Source organism: Plasmodium gaboni, chromosome 9, assembly GCF_001602025.1.
Source record: "Plasmodium gaboni strain SY75 chromosome 9, whole genome shotgun sequence".
NCBI classification, from domain to species: domain Eukaryota; phylum Apicomplexa; class Aconoidasida; order Haemosporida; family Plasmodiidae; genus Plasmodium; species Plasmodium gaboni.
In genome coordinates, this window is record NC_031489.1 from 588636 (window position 1) to 607460 (window position 18825).

The window sequence follows — 18825 nt, forward strand, 5'->3', positions numbered from 1 at the left end:
ATAACAAATCATACATTTCATATAAAATTATATAAAGAAATGATGATAATAATATTTATAATATATATATAAACATAACGCTCTTATAAATATAATATTTTAATAACGAATACACAAAATAACTGCATATAATATAAATTCTATATAAAACATTTTAAAAAAGTAACAATTCAATTTTATCAATTTTGACAATAATGAACTTTTTGAGGTGCATGCGGAGCAGTTTTTTTATATATCATTTTAATAATTTTTTTTTCTTTTTTTTTTCCTTCTTTTTTCCCTTCTTTTTTGACTTTTTTTATTTTTGGTACAATTTTGTATATAAAAATATCATTAATATAGGAAATGATAAATATGTTTTTTTAAGAAAAAAAAAAAAAAAATGAATAATATATATATAAATAAATATTTATATTATTATATAATAATCATTGATACTGGGATATATCTTTTAAAAAAATATTTTTTTTTTCAACATTTCTTTTAATATTAATATAGACATGTAATTATATGTATATATATATATATATATTTATAGGTGTATCTTTTAATATGGTATGAAATAATAATATATATATGAATGATACATATATATGCACAACGTCTTTATTTTATTTCTATAACATTTTGCTTATTTAATTTTTTAAATATGACGATAATATAACCTTAAATGTTAAATATAAGTATATACATGTAATATTAAGGTGTACTGAAAATTTGATATAAGAAAATACATTAATTATTATATATAAAAGAGGAAGTATATATTTTTTTTTAACAAGTGAGTAATATTTACCCAGGTTATATAATATATATATATATATATATATATATATATATATGAATATTCAATAATATTTCATATTATAATCTTCACAACATATAATATTAAAAGGTTGATTATTATAAAATAAACATTTATGTTTGACTTAATTTTTTCTTATGTCCAATATATATATATATATATATATATATATATATATATAACATATAGAAAGGGAAAAAATAAAATAAATAATTTTGAAAAAATGATTGACATAAAGATTTAAAGATCATAGTTTTTTTTTTTTTTTTTTTTTTCAATTAAATGAATATAATTATTTTTGTTTTTTAATCGTCTTTTATGTATACAATAATATATATATATATATATATATATATATGTTTTAATTATTCTTTCCTGCTATATATAATACAATTAAGAATGTGCAGACGAATAGAAAAACAAAACATAACAAGCACAATTGAGATTGTGTAATATATTAGAACAATACATCACATTGTTAAAAATCTTAAAAGCAAATGAAAATATATTTTTCTATTTAAATGATATATGTGTATTATTCTATATACCAACAATACATACATTTTATTTCTCTATTCCTTCATTATTTAATCAATAATTCAATTAATTATATTTTTCGTGTTTATTGAAATACAATAAAATGTATATTATTACATATTAAAGAAACATTTAACAAATATATATATATATATATATATATATTTTTTTCCTTATTTTTTATAAAGCTAGTATATAAGGGGAAACATAAAAATGAATATATTAAATATATATATATATATATATAATACCTGTGTACTTATATACATATATTATTAAGAAACTTATTGTGGAAATTCATTTGAAATTTTAAAGCGTAAAAAAAAAATATATATATATTAAAAATTATATGAAAAAATAAATATATATATATTATAACATAACTTTACATTTATATATATATATATATTTTTTTTTTTATACTTATTATATTATATTATAATTTTTTTTTTTTTTAAAGTGCAATTAATCATCCTACTCATTCTTCTTATATAATATATATATATATATATATATAAGTTAATATTACATAATATAAAAAAAAATAATAATAAAATATAATAATATATATATAAATATATTTATTTATTTATTTATTTAATGTTTAATCGTTAAATTTTAATATATTATTTTATATTAATATATGTTGTGAAAATAAGAAGGAAAAAAAAATTATCCATTTTCCAATTGTTCCATTTTATATAAATATAAAAAGATATATTAAAAAGATAAATAAATTATATTTATATTTTTAAAAATATTTACATATATATATATATTTATAAAATAATTTAAAAAAAAATGTTTTTATTAAACAACGAAAAGGAAGAATCACCCAAGGATATTTTGTTGAATGAATTTAAATATAAAATAAGAATATTGGCTGGTATAATGTTTGCTATTAAAGCTATTCCAATGGTTATCAATGTGTTTAAAGAGAAAACAGAATAATCCAAGAGAAAAGAAAAAGAAATATTTGTATACTGTTTAATTCATAAATAAGATCAATAAAAATCACATGGATATAAAAAATAACTGAAGGTATTAAATGGAAATGCTGAAAGAAAAAGAAACGTAAGGAAATTTTTGTTATAAGCCCTCACTCTTTTTTTTTTTTCTTTTTTTTTTTTTTTTTTTTGGAATATTATAATATATAATAACTTTGTTAAATGAAGAATATAATTTGAAAATTTACATATAATGAAATATATATATAAAATATCACCATTTATATATATATATATATATATTTTTTAATTTTCATTATTTCTATATAAAACTGTGTTGTAATATTTATATGCAAATTTTTTTAAAATGAATGTAAAGTATAAATATATTATAAAAATATTATATGCCACCTTGTATCAAGTATGATAGTGATAATATGTTGTTACATTATTATATATATATAATATATTATTTAAAAGAAAAAAAAAAATATATTGGAATATATAAAACATATAATTCATTTTGAAGTTATTAAAAAATCCATTAAGAAAAAAAAAAAAAAATCAAGATAAAATTTATACAAATATATATATATATATATATATATATATATATATATATATATATATATTTATTTATTTTATATACAAATGTATTCAACATAATAATATTATAATGCTTTGAAATATATTACTTATGATAATATTATTTTATTTATTTATTATTTTTTTTTTTTTTTTGGAAAAAATCCAATAATATAAAACATTTTGATATTTATTTATATTTTATTTAATAAGTATATGTTTACTTTTAAACTTTTGTAATAAAACTTGTTTGTTCTTTTTATAAAAAATTAAATACATTCGGAAATATTATGTATATGTATATTTTATATATATAAGATGTATACATATTCTTATTTTTATTAAATAGCTGTTTTATATATAAACTCAAAAAGAAATGAATTATATTTATATTTTCATATGAACAAAATAAATAAAATATATATTTTTTATATTATAATTTTTTTCTCATACATTTCTTAATACTAAAAAAAAAAAAAAAAATAAATAAATAAATAAATATATAATATATATATATATATTGATTTATTCATTTATTTTTATATTTGGAAAGAGGAAAAATCCAAGTGCATTATTATTTTCTCAATTATAATAAAATATATTTTATATTTTATATTTTGTATAATGTTACAAATATTATATTTTATTTATAATCTGTAATTATGAAATAAGTTACAAAGAAAATAATATATGTCTGTATTTTTTAAAACTATTTAAAGGGATTAAAGAAAAAAGAATATATATATATGCATAAATTTATAAATATATAAATATATATATGTATTTATTTTTGGTATGTACTAATTTATATAACATATATATAATATATAATATATATTTATATTTATTTATTTTATTTTATTTTTTTTTTTTTTTGGGGTACTTATTTATATGTGCATATATTCATATTCCTTTAAAGAAAAATATGGACGAATATGATTATAATTATGCTACTTATGATATAGATAACTTTACAAATAATTTTGAAGATAATTTAATTAATTATAATCAGATAGATTTTATAAACGACAACATAGAAGTTAATAATTATGCGAACGAATTTTATGTATATGATGAGGATGTACTAGAAGAGAATATATTAGAAAAAAGAATTCATAATAAGGATTTATCAAATAATAATCAATATGAGAATATTTTAATTCATACATCAAACGAAATAAAAACAATAATTAATAATAATAATAATAATAATAATTCACTTTTAAAAAAAAGAAAAATAATTAATGATATTCTTTTAAATATAAAAAAAATGAAGAAAAACGATACACTATGTATTATATGTTCAAAAAACGAAAAGAAATACACATTCACATGTTGTTATCAATATTATTGTTCTTTAGAATGTTTTAAAAAACATGATCAACAAAAATGTAGAAGTCAAAATAAAAATTATAATAAAAATAATGATAAAATATATGCAAATTATAATATAAATACGGATAATATAAAAAATATTAATCATCAAAAATATCAAGATATAAATTATTATCAAAATGAAGAAAACATAAATAAAAAACATAATGATGATAAAACCATTCAAAATACTCTTCAGATAGACAATCAAAATAAAAAAAACGAAATAAATAATATTAATGATAATAATACACCATATTTAAACCTTCAAAATAATAATCAATCAACATTATTATTAAACAGTGATAATATAACAAATAATAATGAGAACTTTGAATCATCTCTTGATAATACAGATGATTATACAGATGATTATGATATGTTAACAGAAGAACAAAAAAAAAAATTAAAAGAAGATCATACATTAAAAATATTATTAAAAAATAATTATGTTAGGTCAGTATTTAAACAATTTACATTATCAAATGACAAAATTGCATATCTATCTCATTATATAAATGACCCTACTATAGTTCAAGTTATTGATCAAATAATGAAGACAATAGATGACACATAATTTTTTTTAGTTCAAAATTTATTATATTTTTACATGAAATATTTATATATATATATATATATATATATATTTTAAAGTCGATATGTTATACGTATAAATATATAACCATAAAATAAATAAATGAATAAATATAAAAGAAAATTGTTACATATAATGTGATATAAGATAAATATATAAATATATATATATATATATATATATATATATATATATATATATGTGTATATGTTTTAATTTTTTTTTTTTTTTTTTTTTTTTTTTATTTTACTTCGAAACAACATTTGTATAACTAGTTCTTCTCAGTTTATTTAAACGCTTAAAGGCCATAGCTGTTGAATCATTTGAATTAAGACTACTACTATCACTTTTATTATGTTCATCATATATATCTGAATCATAATTTTTTACACTCTCATATTCATTTACGCTTGAGTCGTCTTTATCACTATCTGTATGTTCATCACTAGAACTTGAATTCATTTCTGCTATTTTTTTTTTTATACTATTATTATGTTCATATTTATCTAAGTCCTTATCTTCTTTAATACTTTTAATTTCTTCTTTACTTTCACTTCTGAGTGTAGGTTGCTCTTTATATGTGTATGTAGTATTTTCATTGCTTCTAAGAGATGATATATTTTCATTAGTTTCTATACTCGAAATATTATTATATTTATTCTTGTTTACAACATTTTCATTGTTTATTTCATTTATTTGGTTTATATCTGGCACACTTTCTTCTGGAATGTGTTCAATATGTTCAGATACATGTTTACTATCAAAATGAACAACGTTTTGAATATCCTCATTTTTATTAATGTCATGATATGTCATGGTTTCATCCTCCTTTGTAACCTTAGAATCAAAATTTGTGTTCATAAGTGAAACGGTACTAATTCTTTGCTGTCTTCTCACAACATCTCTCATTTTAATCATATTTTCTAAACTTTTATTTACTGGACTATTATCATTATTATTAAAAGAATTGTTATTATTATTATTTTTATTATTATTATTATTATTATTAATTTCGTTTAGTATTTCTTGGGTAGTCATTCGATCGTCATTTATTTCTCCACCTGACCCCTTTGGAATCAAGGGATATATAAAATTTCTATTATGTAAATGTTCTATATAATTTACATAATCTTGTATAATTTCTTCATATATTGTTTCTTCTTTTAATTCATCTATTTTTTTTAAATCTAAAAGATTATCCTGTGGGTTATCTGCTTTACCTTTTTCTTGATTGATATCATTATTTCCAATATGATAATTGTTATTTTTTATTAAATTATTTTTTATAAAGTACTGTTTAATTTGTTCTATTTTTTGGTCAATACATTCTTTAATTACTTCACAATATCTTATTTCATTTTTTGATTTAATAATATCTGATGAATGCATACAAAAATTGATTAGAACATAGAAACTTTTTAAATCTTTAATTGTATCATTTACATTTATTTGAGCACTTTTAAATAATATGGTAGATTTAAATTCATTTTTTTTATTTTTATTATTATTAAAATCATCATTTTGATTTTTTTGTCCATCTAATTGTTTATCTGTATTAATATTATTAGTAATATTAGTCTCTATGGAGCTATTTTTATTAATATGTTTGTTTTGTTGTTCATTGTTTTCATCAACTGATTCATTTAGACTTTTTTTTTTTTTTCTTCCTCTTTTTTTTACTTCTTTTGTTTCATAAGAATTATTCTTTTCTATATTTTGCATATCTGTTAAATCTTGAAATAAATATATGTGAATAATTTTATAAACAAGTTCGATAATATTTGATCTGTTAGTAAGAGATACACCCTTCTCAATTATAATTAGTAGTATCCATTTAATATATTTTGACATATTATATACTATAAAATTAATATTGGCCTTATGTAATATGGTAAATATCATAAAGGTTAATATATTTGTAAAATGTGCTGTTTTTAAATTATATTTTAAAACTGCTTCTGATGTTTTAAAAATAATTTGTTCAAATGTATAATGAAATATTAATAGATTATTTTCACTCATAGATGGATACATAGAAAATATAGAAAATAGAAATAATTTATCATGTGAATTTATATTTGTCATATTATGTGTACTAATTTTTTTAAAATCTTGTACACAATTATATGTAGCTGGAGATATTAAAAAGCACATTTCAAATAAAGCTCTTAATTTATTTGATGATCTTTTAATTAATATATATAATTCTTCATTTGTAATATTGTATATGTGATTACCTAAATATTCCGTTAATAATAATTTACAAATAACTCTTAAACATATAGATTGAATATATTTACTTGTATTGAGATTACCATTTAAATAATTCCACAAACTTTCAACAGCATCTACAATTAATTCATCATTATTTAAATTTGGATGTGTCATTAATAGATCTCCTAAAACACAAATATAGATCTCACACCTAAGAGAATTTATTTCTAGTTTTTCTAATAATTCTTTATAATCATACCAAGCATCTTGGTTGGTTGAAAAATAGTTTAATAAATATTCATTTGGTGAATTATATTCATAAAAGATATAATTCTTTTTATTTACATCCTCATCAAAAATATTATTATTATTATTATTGTTGTTATTGTTTTGGTTGGTATTATTATTTATGTTTTGATCAAACTTGTCGTTAAAAGACATAATGTCTATATTACCCTTATTATATATATTTGGATATACACTTGCATGTATCTCTTCAATATTTAATAAACATGTATTTAGCACTTCGCATGTATCTACAATAGCTGTTTTGTATGCATATATTTGTTTCTTTAATTCTTCATCATTTCCTATAAACATACACCAATTACCTAAACATTTAGAAACTAAAATATCATAGAATTGATCTTCAATTTCTTTATCATCCCATTCTGGCATAACAGAACAACAAAAATTTAAAGCAGGTAATAATAATTCATTTGGAAACTCACGAAGAGCTGAATCAAAAGAACAATGTGATTTACTTTTACATAAAAAACATTCTAAAATAAATAATATTCTTAACCACCTTCTTTTCAATTCTAATCTTAATAAACTTAACATTGTAATTTGTTTTAAAAATATTTCTGTGTGAAATCTTATTTGTTCATGAAATGTATACATTTGCATTGATATATTAGAATTATTATTAATATCACCGTTTTTTTTATTTTCATTATCATTATATTCATCACTTTTTATATTATCTATATTATTACTATTTGTCCTTTCATGTTCATTTACTTTCTCCATCTCTGTTAAGTCCTTAATTTTTGCTTCGGTCACATCTAACTTATGTTGCATTTTTTTACATAAAATTAATAAATGCTCAATAGATAATGTATTTAATTGTTTCTTCCTTATAATATCAAATATATTATCATTTTCAACATTCATTATATTACTAAATATTACTGTTAAAGGGTTTGAATCCACTTGTTCAAAAGACTTATAATTTTTAGACAACCTATTTGTTTCATCAGAAAATCCTTTTATGATTTCTTTCTCTTGTGAAAAAACATTTTCATTTTCTTCATTATTTTCAAAAGGTTCTTTTATTTCAGATATAATACTTAAAACATGATTCGTTAAATTTATCTCGATATCATTCACATCATTATTCTTATTTTTTATATATATCATTTGTCTTAATAAATCTATACATGCATATATATAGCTATTACTTAACCAGTATGCACATGTAATATGTCCTTTTTGTAGCTTATAATAATTTACGCCAGTATTATTTAGCATGCCTTTGATAATAACTTCTCGTAGTGGACCTGTTAATAAAATAGTAGAACAACACTTTAAAATTTTTTCGACTTGATAAATTTCTATGATATCTAAATATTTACATATTAGTAGTAAATTTTTAATATTGCATAAATAATTATAATTTTCATTTATATTATCTTCATTTATTAGGACATTTTCATGTGTATTTGATGGTTCTTCATCTGTTTTGTTATGAACCTGATCATAATTATACTGTTCACTGTTGTTATTTTTATTATTATTATTATTATTATTATTATTATGTTCATTGTTGTTATTTTCATTATTCGTGTGAAGATTAGAATCAGACGTTTTGGTTACCGTGCGGTAATATATACACTTATCACAAAAATCATCATCAAATATAGACGTTTGTATGTATTTATTTTTTTGTTTATCTTCTATATCATTTATATAGATATTACCCTTTCCACAAGTACAAAATAATGATTGTTCATATGATTCATCTGCATCATTATTTTCAACACAGTTAATATAATTTTTTCTATTATAATATAATCGTTCATTAAATCTACTAAGATATAAATAATAATATATTGTATTAATAACTTGTAGAGCATCAATTTTTTCTTTTTCTTGTTCATCTGAAAAATGCTGAACATAAATACGGAACATATATAATTCGGCTACATTTAAAGAAAATAAATTATTTAAACAATAATTAAACCAATTTTCATTATATGTACTAGTATCATTTCTTAAATTTTTAGAATCATATTCTTTCTTTTCATCATAATTTTCCATACTTACAGTTTTAATTATATCTTTACGTATATTATTCAAATGAACTTTACATATTTGTTCTACAATTAAATCATTATCTATATCACTATTTAATATATGTAATAATAAATTTTCTATTTTATCATCAAAATGTTGAACCCAGTGTAAAATCATATGATAACAACTTTCTCGTACAGATTTCTCTTTATCATTTAAACCACATAATAATAATTCAAACTTCATATCTGAAGGAATATAAAAATAATAATTCTTTAATTTATCGTATACACTACTTCTAACATTATGATTAATATCGTTTATTCTTATTAAAAAATTTTTCAAGATAATTAAATATTCACTATTATTATTATTATTATTATTATTATTATTATTATTATTATTATTATTATTATTATTATTATTATTATTATTACTATTATTATTATTATTATTATTCGAAGGGGAGGTTGTAAAATCCTTTACATTTATTGATATATTTTTTATTGCATTAATTCGGACCATATTATGCACATCATCAAGACATTTTAAAAAACTCCCTTTTGTATTAAAATCTTGAAAAGGTTCTAATATATTCAAACATAAAACTCTAATATTATGATCTTTATCATTTAATAAAGATAAAAAAATATTTACATGCTTTTTACATAATTTATTTGATACATCTATTTGTGAAACACATGCCTTCTTAACTAATGATTTTATAACTTTACACATATTTATTCTTTGTTTTTTATCCTTAATAAATACATTATCTAATAATCGATTCCATAGCCTTGTTATTAGTTCATATTCTTGAACACTATTATTTCCTTCTATATAATTTTGACTCGTTTTTTTTTTCTTATTTTTATTTTCACTTAATATTATATCACAATAATATAATATATCAAATAAAAATTCTACAATCTTATTAAAATTATCATCTTTATTATTTACTTTTACTATATTCAAAAGAATACGACAACATATCTCGTAAATACAATAAGGATTTATATACTTTTTATATACTATATCATATACATTACCTTTTATTATATTTTTTAATATATCTTTAATGTAGTTAAATCCTGTCTCACTATCATATTTATTTGTATATACATAATGTATTGTTCGTATTATATTCTTTATATGAATATTCTCATTCTTTATTTTTAAATTCATCAAATTAGATATGTTATCATTATTCGAGCGCTTACTTTTATTCTCTTCATTTCTTTCAACAATCTTTTTCAGCTTTGTCGACTTCATGATATATTTTGGAGGACATAAAAAAGCAAGTACTTAAAGATATTCAAGAAAATTAAAGTGTCAATATTATATATATATATAATGATATATATAAAGATATACAATTATATAATATGTGAACTGAACCAAAAAAAATAAAATAAAATAAAATAAATATATAAATTACAAAATTTAAAACTATTACTTTACATAATCAAAATTTTAACACACTTTACACATTTTTAAAGTGTCAACCTTTTCATATTATTTTATAAAATCCTTTTTATCTAATAAACAAAAAAAAAAAAAAAAATTATAATAATAAATTTAAAAGAAAAACGAGAGAAAGAGAAATTTTTAAATAAAAAAAATACAATATTTTTTATACGAATTAGGAAAGATTATCACAGTGGATATTTAAAAAAAAAATAATAATAAAAAAAAGAAAGAGAAAATTTTCTTATATAAAATTTATATTTTAATAGTATTTAAAAAAAAAAAAAAAAAAAAAAATTGACATGTTTCTACGCTTTAAATAGGAATACAAATATATATATATATATATATATATATATACCTACATTTTTTTTAATCTTTTTTTATTAAATTATGATATTATATATGATATATACCCTTTAAACGAAATATTTTTCTTTCTTTATAAATATATATATATATATATATAATATATATATGTATCAGTTTTTCGTGTGTGTTTAAAAAAAAAAAATTGACATGTTTCTACGCATTAAATAGGAATACAAATATAAATATATATACCTACATTTTTTTTAATCTTTCTTTATTAAATTATTATAATTATATATGATTATATACACTTTAAACGAAATATTTTTCTTTCTTTATAAATATATATATATATATATATATAATATATATATGTATCAGTTTTTCGTGTGTGTTTAAAAAAAAAAAAAAAATAAAAAAAAATTACTATATATATATAACAAATGTACTTTAAAAAATTAGGAGATTTAAAAATATGGCATTTTAAATATTAAAATGAGATTTTTTATGACATTTAAAAAATATATAAATCAATAGTATATATATAATATATATATATATATTATTAAATATTTTAAAAAATTATAATTAATTATTGCTTATAGGTAAATACATATATATATATATATATATATATATATATATATACATAAATATTTATATATTTAATAATAATATATTTTCACTCGAATAAGTGACTAAATTTTTTGAGCTCTGAAGCGAATAGTATGGTTTGTGCCCATCCACAATAGGGACCAAATAAGTTTCTTAGTTTTGTATATAAAATTACATATAATGAATTTGTTAGTGTTTTTTTTTTTTTATTTGTTATACTTATTAATTTTTTGTTTGTATGTTTTTTATCAATAATTATATTACTTTTATTAGTTGGAACCTTATTTTGTATATTCTTTATATGTATATGATTATTATGATTATTATGATTATGATTTTTATTTTTATTAGTTTTATTTTTGTTATTACTTTTATTTATGGGCTCAATAAAATTGTTATAATATTTATATATAATATCATATATATGTGTATCTATAGGAATACAATCATATTTATTTAGACCAAACAAACAAATACAATTAGCTACTTTTAAACCTATACCTGGAAATTTTATTAATTGATCTATACAATTTTTAGTTTTTTCTTCATTTTTTAAATTTTCTATCCATTCTTCTTCACCCATATTAACTAACATCTTTGCACATTCAATAACATAATTACTTCTATAACCAAATCCTAAACTTCTTAAATCATCAACTTTTAATTTTGATATGATTTGTATTTTAGGAAATTCATAAAAGTGATATGTTTTTTGATTCCTCTCTTCTTTTAATGTTGTTTTTAAGGATTCATAAAATATTTTATTATCTTTGCTTATCATTTCAAGATCTTTCATTTCTATATTATTAACTTCATTTTTGAATGAAATATTGAACATTTTATTTTGTTTTGTAACAGATAAATTATCCTTATATATGTTTATATTATCATTAAAATCATTTCCTTTTCCTATATCATTGTGTTCCTTATATGTATCCATCATTTCTTTCTTCACTCTACAACTTTTATTATTTAATATATCTGTCTCTTTTTTAATTCTTACACATGTATTCTTTATTTCATTAACTCCATCTTTTATTTTACACTCTCCATTTTGAATATCTCCTTTTATATATGTATTATTACACCTGTTGATCTCATTAGAATGTTGTTGATTTTTTAACTTGATTATATTATTGACATTTACATTTTGATCTTCCCTCTTAATTATAATATCACCATTTGTAAACACAACTGTTGCAATAAATTTACCATAACGTCTTCTTAAAGAATCTATCATTAATGTTATTCTTGGTATATTATTATTTGTTGAACATAAGAATGAAAAAAAAGATTCCACAGGATCTGTTTTTAATATTCTTAAACCTGATATTTTATTTGTTATTTCTTTCATTCTTTTGTCTTTTTTTTTCCATATTTCGATATTTTCATTTAAAGGGAAATGTAAATTAAAAAAGTTATAAACTTCGTTGTGGTGATTATCACTTTTACTTTTCTTCACAATATTTTTATCTTCTTTATTACTATATTGAAAAAATGTCACATTATTATTATTATTATTATTGTCATCATCATATAAACATTGATAAAATATATTTTCTTCCGTTTCTTTAAATAAATATATTTTGTTTATATTTACTAAACCAATATACATATTCCTTTCCACTTCACTAAAACAAAATTCTTGACCAATTAATAAACAGTATCTTAATTTTAAATCTTTCGTAGAAACATCGAGCTTTATCCATCTCTTGTCATAATCTTTTATAATAATAGGAGAATTATTTATAACATTACTATATCCATTTTTTATTATATTTTCTTCACTTGATGAATCTAATTCTACTTTATTTCTTATTCTTTTTGTTTTTGTCATTTTATTCCATAAACATTCAGATAAGCCTTTATTCTTTTTTTTTATCATATTATAATTATTAATATATGAATAATTTAATGTTATAAAATTCTGAAATCCATTTTTTATTTTCTCATCGTAAATATATCTTTTTCTACTATTAATTATATTCTTTTTTTTTCTTCCCTCTTGTATTTTATTATAAATCTTTTTCTTTACAATCAAATTATAATTTTTATTTATATTATGATGAAACTGTGAATTAATTTTATTATCTATATAAAGAACGAATTTACTTATATTATTTTGTATAGCCTTATTTATATATTTACAAGTATAGATATTCTTTAGAGTAATGATTAAGAGAACATGATTATATATATTCATTATACTATAAAAAAAAAAAAAAAAAAAATATATATATATATATATATATATATATATATATATATATAATAATATAATTTTATTACTATCTTATAGTTTATAAAATATATATTATATATATATTTTTCCTATAACAAAAATTAATACCTACATAATAATATAAAAACCACTCACAATATATATATATATATATATATTTAATTATACTTATTAACTTTGTTATATTAAAGTAATTTATTTTTATTACTAATCCTATAACATCCTTACGTTCAAAAAAAAAAAAAAAAAAAAAAAAAAAAAATTATATACGATATATTATATATATGTGCTAATACACATATACATATTATATTAGTTCCTTTAATACTTCACTAGGACAAATTAAAAAAATTTCTGAACAAGATAATTGTCTTTTTTTGTAAACGTTATATAAAATAATATATTGTAAATCATAAATAAAGGAGTGTAAATATGTGTGTAGTGTAGATCTATATATTTTTTTTTCTTTAAAACTTTTTTTAACGTTTCCTTATTTTTATGTAATTCTTTATAAAAGAGCATAATATATAACTTACAATTACGTAAAGAAAAAAAAAAAAAAATTAATATATATATTTATATATATTTTTTATATGCATTTATCATATGATTAATATATCATTTATTTAATATATATATATATATATATATATATATATATATATATTATATGTATATTATTTAATTATTATGAAATAATATCATAATACAATGTCATAAAAAAAAAAAAAAATGCTATATTTAGAAAAATTAAATTCATTTATAGAAAATAAGTTTGCTTTGTCGAATTGGAAAAAAAAGAAATATGTATGGAGATATAGTTTATTCTTTAGTATATTTTATATATTGTTACTATTTGGTTTATGTTATACTATAATTATTCGTTTTTTAATATCTAATGAATCATTTAGTAATCATTATTGTAGCTCATCAAAAATATCATCATTAAAAAGAAGTTATATGTTTATATTTATATTTGTTATATTGATGGGATTTCTTAATTTTTTTTTTTCTCGTCTAACATATTTATATTCTAATTTTACAAACAGTGAATTTTTCAACCTAGGTATTTATTATACTATTGTAGGTTTTCTTATAAAATATATGTCATGGGTACTATCATTATTATATATATGTTGGATCTTCTTTTTAATTATAAGTATATTAACTATATTTTTTAATCCTTCTTTATGGTGTGGATTAACTTATAATATTTATGGAATGGATGCCCTACATAACTGTTTCTTGGTTCAAAGTAATCATACAGGTAGGATAAAATAAAATAAAATAAAATAAAATAAAATAAAACATATATGTATTTATATATTTATATTATCTCATTTTTATTACAAATTGATATATGCCACATTATATATATATATATATATATATATATATATATTTATTTATTTATTATTTTTTAGGATGTGAAATTAGCAAAGATATTATAAAATTAACAAAAAATGACGCTTGCAACGATTTTAATATTTTAAAAGTTCAAAGTCTCCTTTTTCTTGTTCGTTCGTCGCCAAATGAATCATGTTCATTAAAGGACAAGAAATTATGTGACTTTTTTGTCGATTTTATAAAAAATAAACAAACAACATGGGAATCTTTTCCTCAATGTTCTGGTAATACACTAGAACTAACAGAAGAATATTTTTTAGAACAATCAAACAAAAAAAGTAATATTTACTTATTCTCATTATCTATTATTTTCTTTTGGTTTATTACTACATTAGTACTATTTACACTTTTTATAGTTATAAAAATAAATACACCTGTAGATTCATCATTCATTATGAATGAAGACAGATTAAATTTTTTTTTTAAATTTACAAGGCTTTTAGACACATGGAGATAATAATATATATATATATATATATATATATATATATTTATATATATTTAAATGTTCATATGCTTCATAATATATAATGCCTTATACCAAAACAATGCAAAAGAATATTATTCTTACATATATGTATAAATGATTTGCTTTTAATTTTTTGTTTATTCAAATATGATGTATTATAAATATATACATATATATATATATATATATAGTTTCTTTTTTAAGTCACATTTTATTTTTTAATTCATTTTAAGGTTTATATGCCTCTTATTTTCATTTACACCTTGCACTTTTGTTTTTTCTAAAACCCAACCACAGTTTAAAAAATAAACAAAAACAAGAAATATATATATATATATATATATTTATATATTTTTATATAACCATTTTAAATATGCACATAGATGCACTAACATATTTTTATATTTTATTCCATGTGAAAAATATAATCAATGAAGATACTATATAATAGTACATATTATAAACACTAAATTTTTTAGAACTATTGATATTTTTAGTATTCACATTATCTTTGTTAGAAATTTCTCAGATTATTTATTAGGTCTAGGAAATTTTGTACTCTTCTATAAATATATAATTAATATGCATATTTACATAATAATAATTTTGTATTTACTTATTTTTTTTTTTTTTAATTTTTTGAATAAAACATTTAGACATCAAAATAAATAATGATCAATATATAATAAAAAAATAAAATAATTAATAAATAATATATTATCTTTATTATATATAAATTTATGTATTCAAAAAAATTTTAAAAATGGTGCAAAAAAAATAGTGGTTTTCTCCATACACCATAATCATATAACAGTAAAAGAATAATTAATTTTTAATTCAATTATATCATGCATATTTTTAATATAGATCAATCAATTTTTTAATAATATATATATATATATATATATAATAAATTATCAATATATTCAAATACTCACATACTTATACATATATATATATATATATATATATATATATAGAATCTCAAAAAACAAAAAATGAAATAGACTAAATAAATCAAGCAGTGAATATATATATATTTTGTTTCTTGTATCAACTAGTTTTAGAAAAAATGGATCACACAAAAAAAAAGAAAAGTGGGAATATAGGTCATATGATTAAAGAGTTTTATATAAATTGGAATTATAGAAGACCTAGTTGGAGAGCTAGTTTTTATTATAACTGTTTATCTTTTCTTACAGGTCTAAGTATTGTTTGTACATTAATATTTCAACAATTATTGAAATCATTTAACTTTTTTATAAATTATTATTGTGAATATGAATATATTAATTTTATACAAACCGATTTATTAATATATCTTACTCTAATAAGTTTCATATGTGTATTTTCATTTCTATTATCAAGAATATGTTCCATACTTTCAAATTTTACAATAAATGATTTTATGTCATTAGGAAAATGGATTGAAAGAATTGGATGCACAGTGAAATGGTTCCCTTGGCTTTTAGCCTTGTTAATTATATTTTGGTTTATTATAAATGTATTTAATATTATTACTATATATACTACTCCAAATTTATGGTGTAGAAATCGTTTAAACGTAGAAGGTAGTTTTGTTGCTAATAATTGTAGATTGTTTGAAGGAAGAATAGCAGCCTGTACAAGTGATATGGTAGATAGGAAAGCAAGTGATTCTTTAAATTATGTTCGTAAATGTAATGACTTAAAATTTTTAAAAAATCATTATTATTTTACATTTGTTCCTGATTTAAATAACAAAAATTATACACAATGCACTTTTAATAATATAAACATTTGTATATTATATAAAAGTTTGATATATAATCACGATGTTATAGAAAAAATTAGAAAAATGAATATAGAAGGATGTCTAAAAAATCCTCCAAAAGATATTGATGATTTTTATGATAAAGGTATGAAAACTAGTGATTTATATAAATATTCGCAGTTATTTATCATAGGAAGCAATGTAACATTTTTTATTCTTATGTTTTTTTTTTATTTTCTAAAGAAGACCACACAATTTGATGGACTATTTTATCAATCATTACATAATTCGGATATATTTATTTTACGTATATTACGACCATTGACCCCATGGTCATGATTCTTCATAATTATTCATATTTTTTTATTCACATATATTTTTTTAATAATATATAAAATGATGTATTTCATGTATACATATTTTTAAATATTGAAAAAGAGAAAAAAAAAAGAAAACATGAAATGATATATAAATTATTATACATATACACAAAATGTATATGAATCCCTTTATGTGGAATATAAAATGAATTATTTAATAAATAGAAAAATATATATTTGGAATTTTTCATATTTGTAATATAATGAAAATATACAATTATTAATAAAGGATTCGAATGACTATTTTTAAAGATAAAGGTAATAATTATAAGTGTGAAGGATATATATAATATATATATTTAAAGGTAAAATAGAAAAACACGAAGCACACACAAATATGAATATAAATATATATATATATATATATATATATATATATATATTCCAGTTGTACTAAAAAATATATACATTTATATATTTTAAATAATAATTATTAATTTAATATTTTTTTTGATTTTTTTCTGTATACAGATATATTCGTCATATTAGTATATCAGGATACCTCATAATTGAAAAAATACATATCTCATTTTTAATGTAGAAATCACAAAAATATATACCAAATAGCATGACAATTTATAATATAACACAAGTTAATGAATGTCGCATACAAATAAATTCACTTTATTCTTTTTATTATATACTGTTATTTAATTCATTTTAGATAAATACTTATAAATTACAAAAGGGGAAAGGATCTACAGACAACACAATTTTTTTTTTTTTTTTTTTTTTTTTTTTAAAAATTAAAAAATAAATTTAATTTTATTTTTAAATAAAAAAAAATAAAAAAAAAAAAAAAAAAAAAAAAAAAAAAAAAAAAAG

At 17.9% G+C, this 18825-nt stretch overlaps 6 protein-coding genes across 6 annotated transcripts; 4 read left to right on the forward strand and 2 right to left on the reverse strand.

The window, feature by feature from the left end:
• Window positions 1-2143: 2143 nt before the first annotated feature.
• On the forward strand, window positions 2144-2293 carry PGSY75_0916800 (hypothetical protein; the record flags this gene model as incomplete). Its single annotated transcript, XM_018785580.1, has 1 exon — window positions 2144-2293. One exon carries the CDS (start codon window positions 2144-2146, stop codon window positions 2291-2293), a length of 150 nt encoding a protein of 49 aa, XP_018641921.1.
• Window positions 2294-3799: 1506 nt separating this feature from the next.
• Window positions 3800-4825, forward strand: PGSY75_0916900 (hypothetical protein; the record flags this gene model as incomplete). Its single annotated transcript, XM_018785581.1, has 1 exon — window positions 3800-4825. The coding sequence occupies one exon, from the start codon at window positions 3800-3802 to the stop codon at window positions 4823-4825; it is 1026 nt and encodes a 341-aa protein (XP_018641922.1).
• A 264-nt stretch (window positions 4826-5089) lies between these two features.
• On the reverse strand, window positions 5090-10627 carry PGSY75_0917000 (hypothetical protein; the record flags this gene model as incomplete). Its single annotated transcript, XM_018785582.1, has 1 exon — window positions 5090-10627. The coding sequence occupies one exon, from the start codon at window positions 10625-10627 to the stop codon at window positions 5090-5092; it is 5538 nt and encodes a 1845-aa protein (XP_018641923.1).
• A 1189-nt stretch (window positions 10628-11816) lies between these two features.
• Window positions 11817-13952, reverse strand: PGSY75_0917100 (putative N-glycosylase/DNA lyase; the record flags this gene model as incomplete). Its single annotated transcript, XM_018785583.1, has 1 exon — window positions 11817-13952. One exon carries the CDS (start codon window positions 13950-13952, stop codon window positions 11817-11819), a length of 2136 nt encoding a protein of 711 aa, XP_018641924.1.
• Window positions 13953-14723: 771 nt separating this feature from the next.
• Window positions 14724-15855, forward strand: PGSY75_0917200 (putative membrane protein; the record flags this gene model as incomplete). Its single annotated transcript, XM_018785584.1, has 2 exons — window positions 14724-15258; window positions 15416-15855. 2 exons carry the CDS (start codon window positions 14724-14726, stop codon window positions 15853-15855), a joined length of 975 nt encoding a protein of 324 aa, XP_018641925.1.
• A 1084-nt stretch (window positions 15856-16939) lies between these two features.
• Window positions 16940-17959, forward strand: PGSY75_0917300 (putative membrane protein; the record flags this gene model as incomplete). The annotated part of the gene is made up of 1 exon (XM_018785585.1): window positions 16940-17959. One exon carries the CDS (start codon window positions 16940-16942, stop codon window positions 17957-17959), a length of 1020 nt encoding a protein of 339 aa, XP_018641926.1.
• Window positions 17960-18825: the final 866 nt, after the last annotated feature.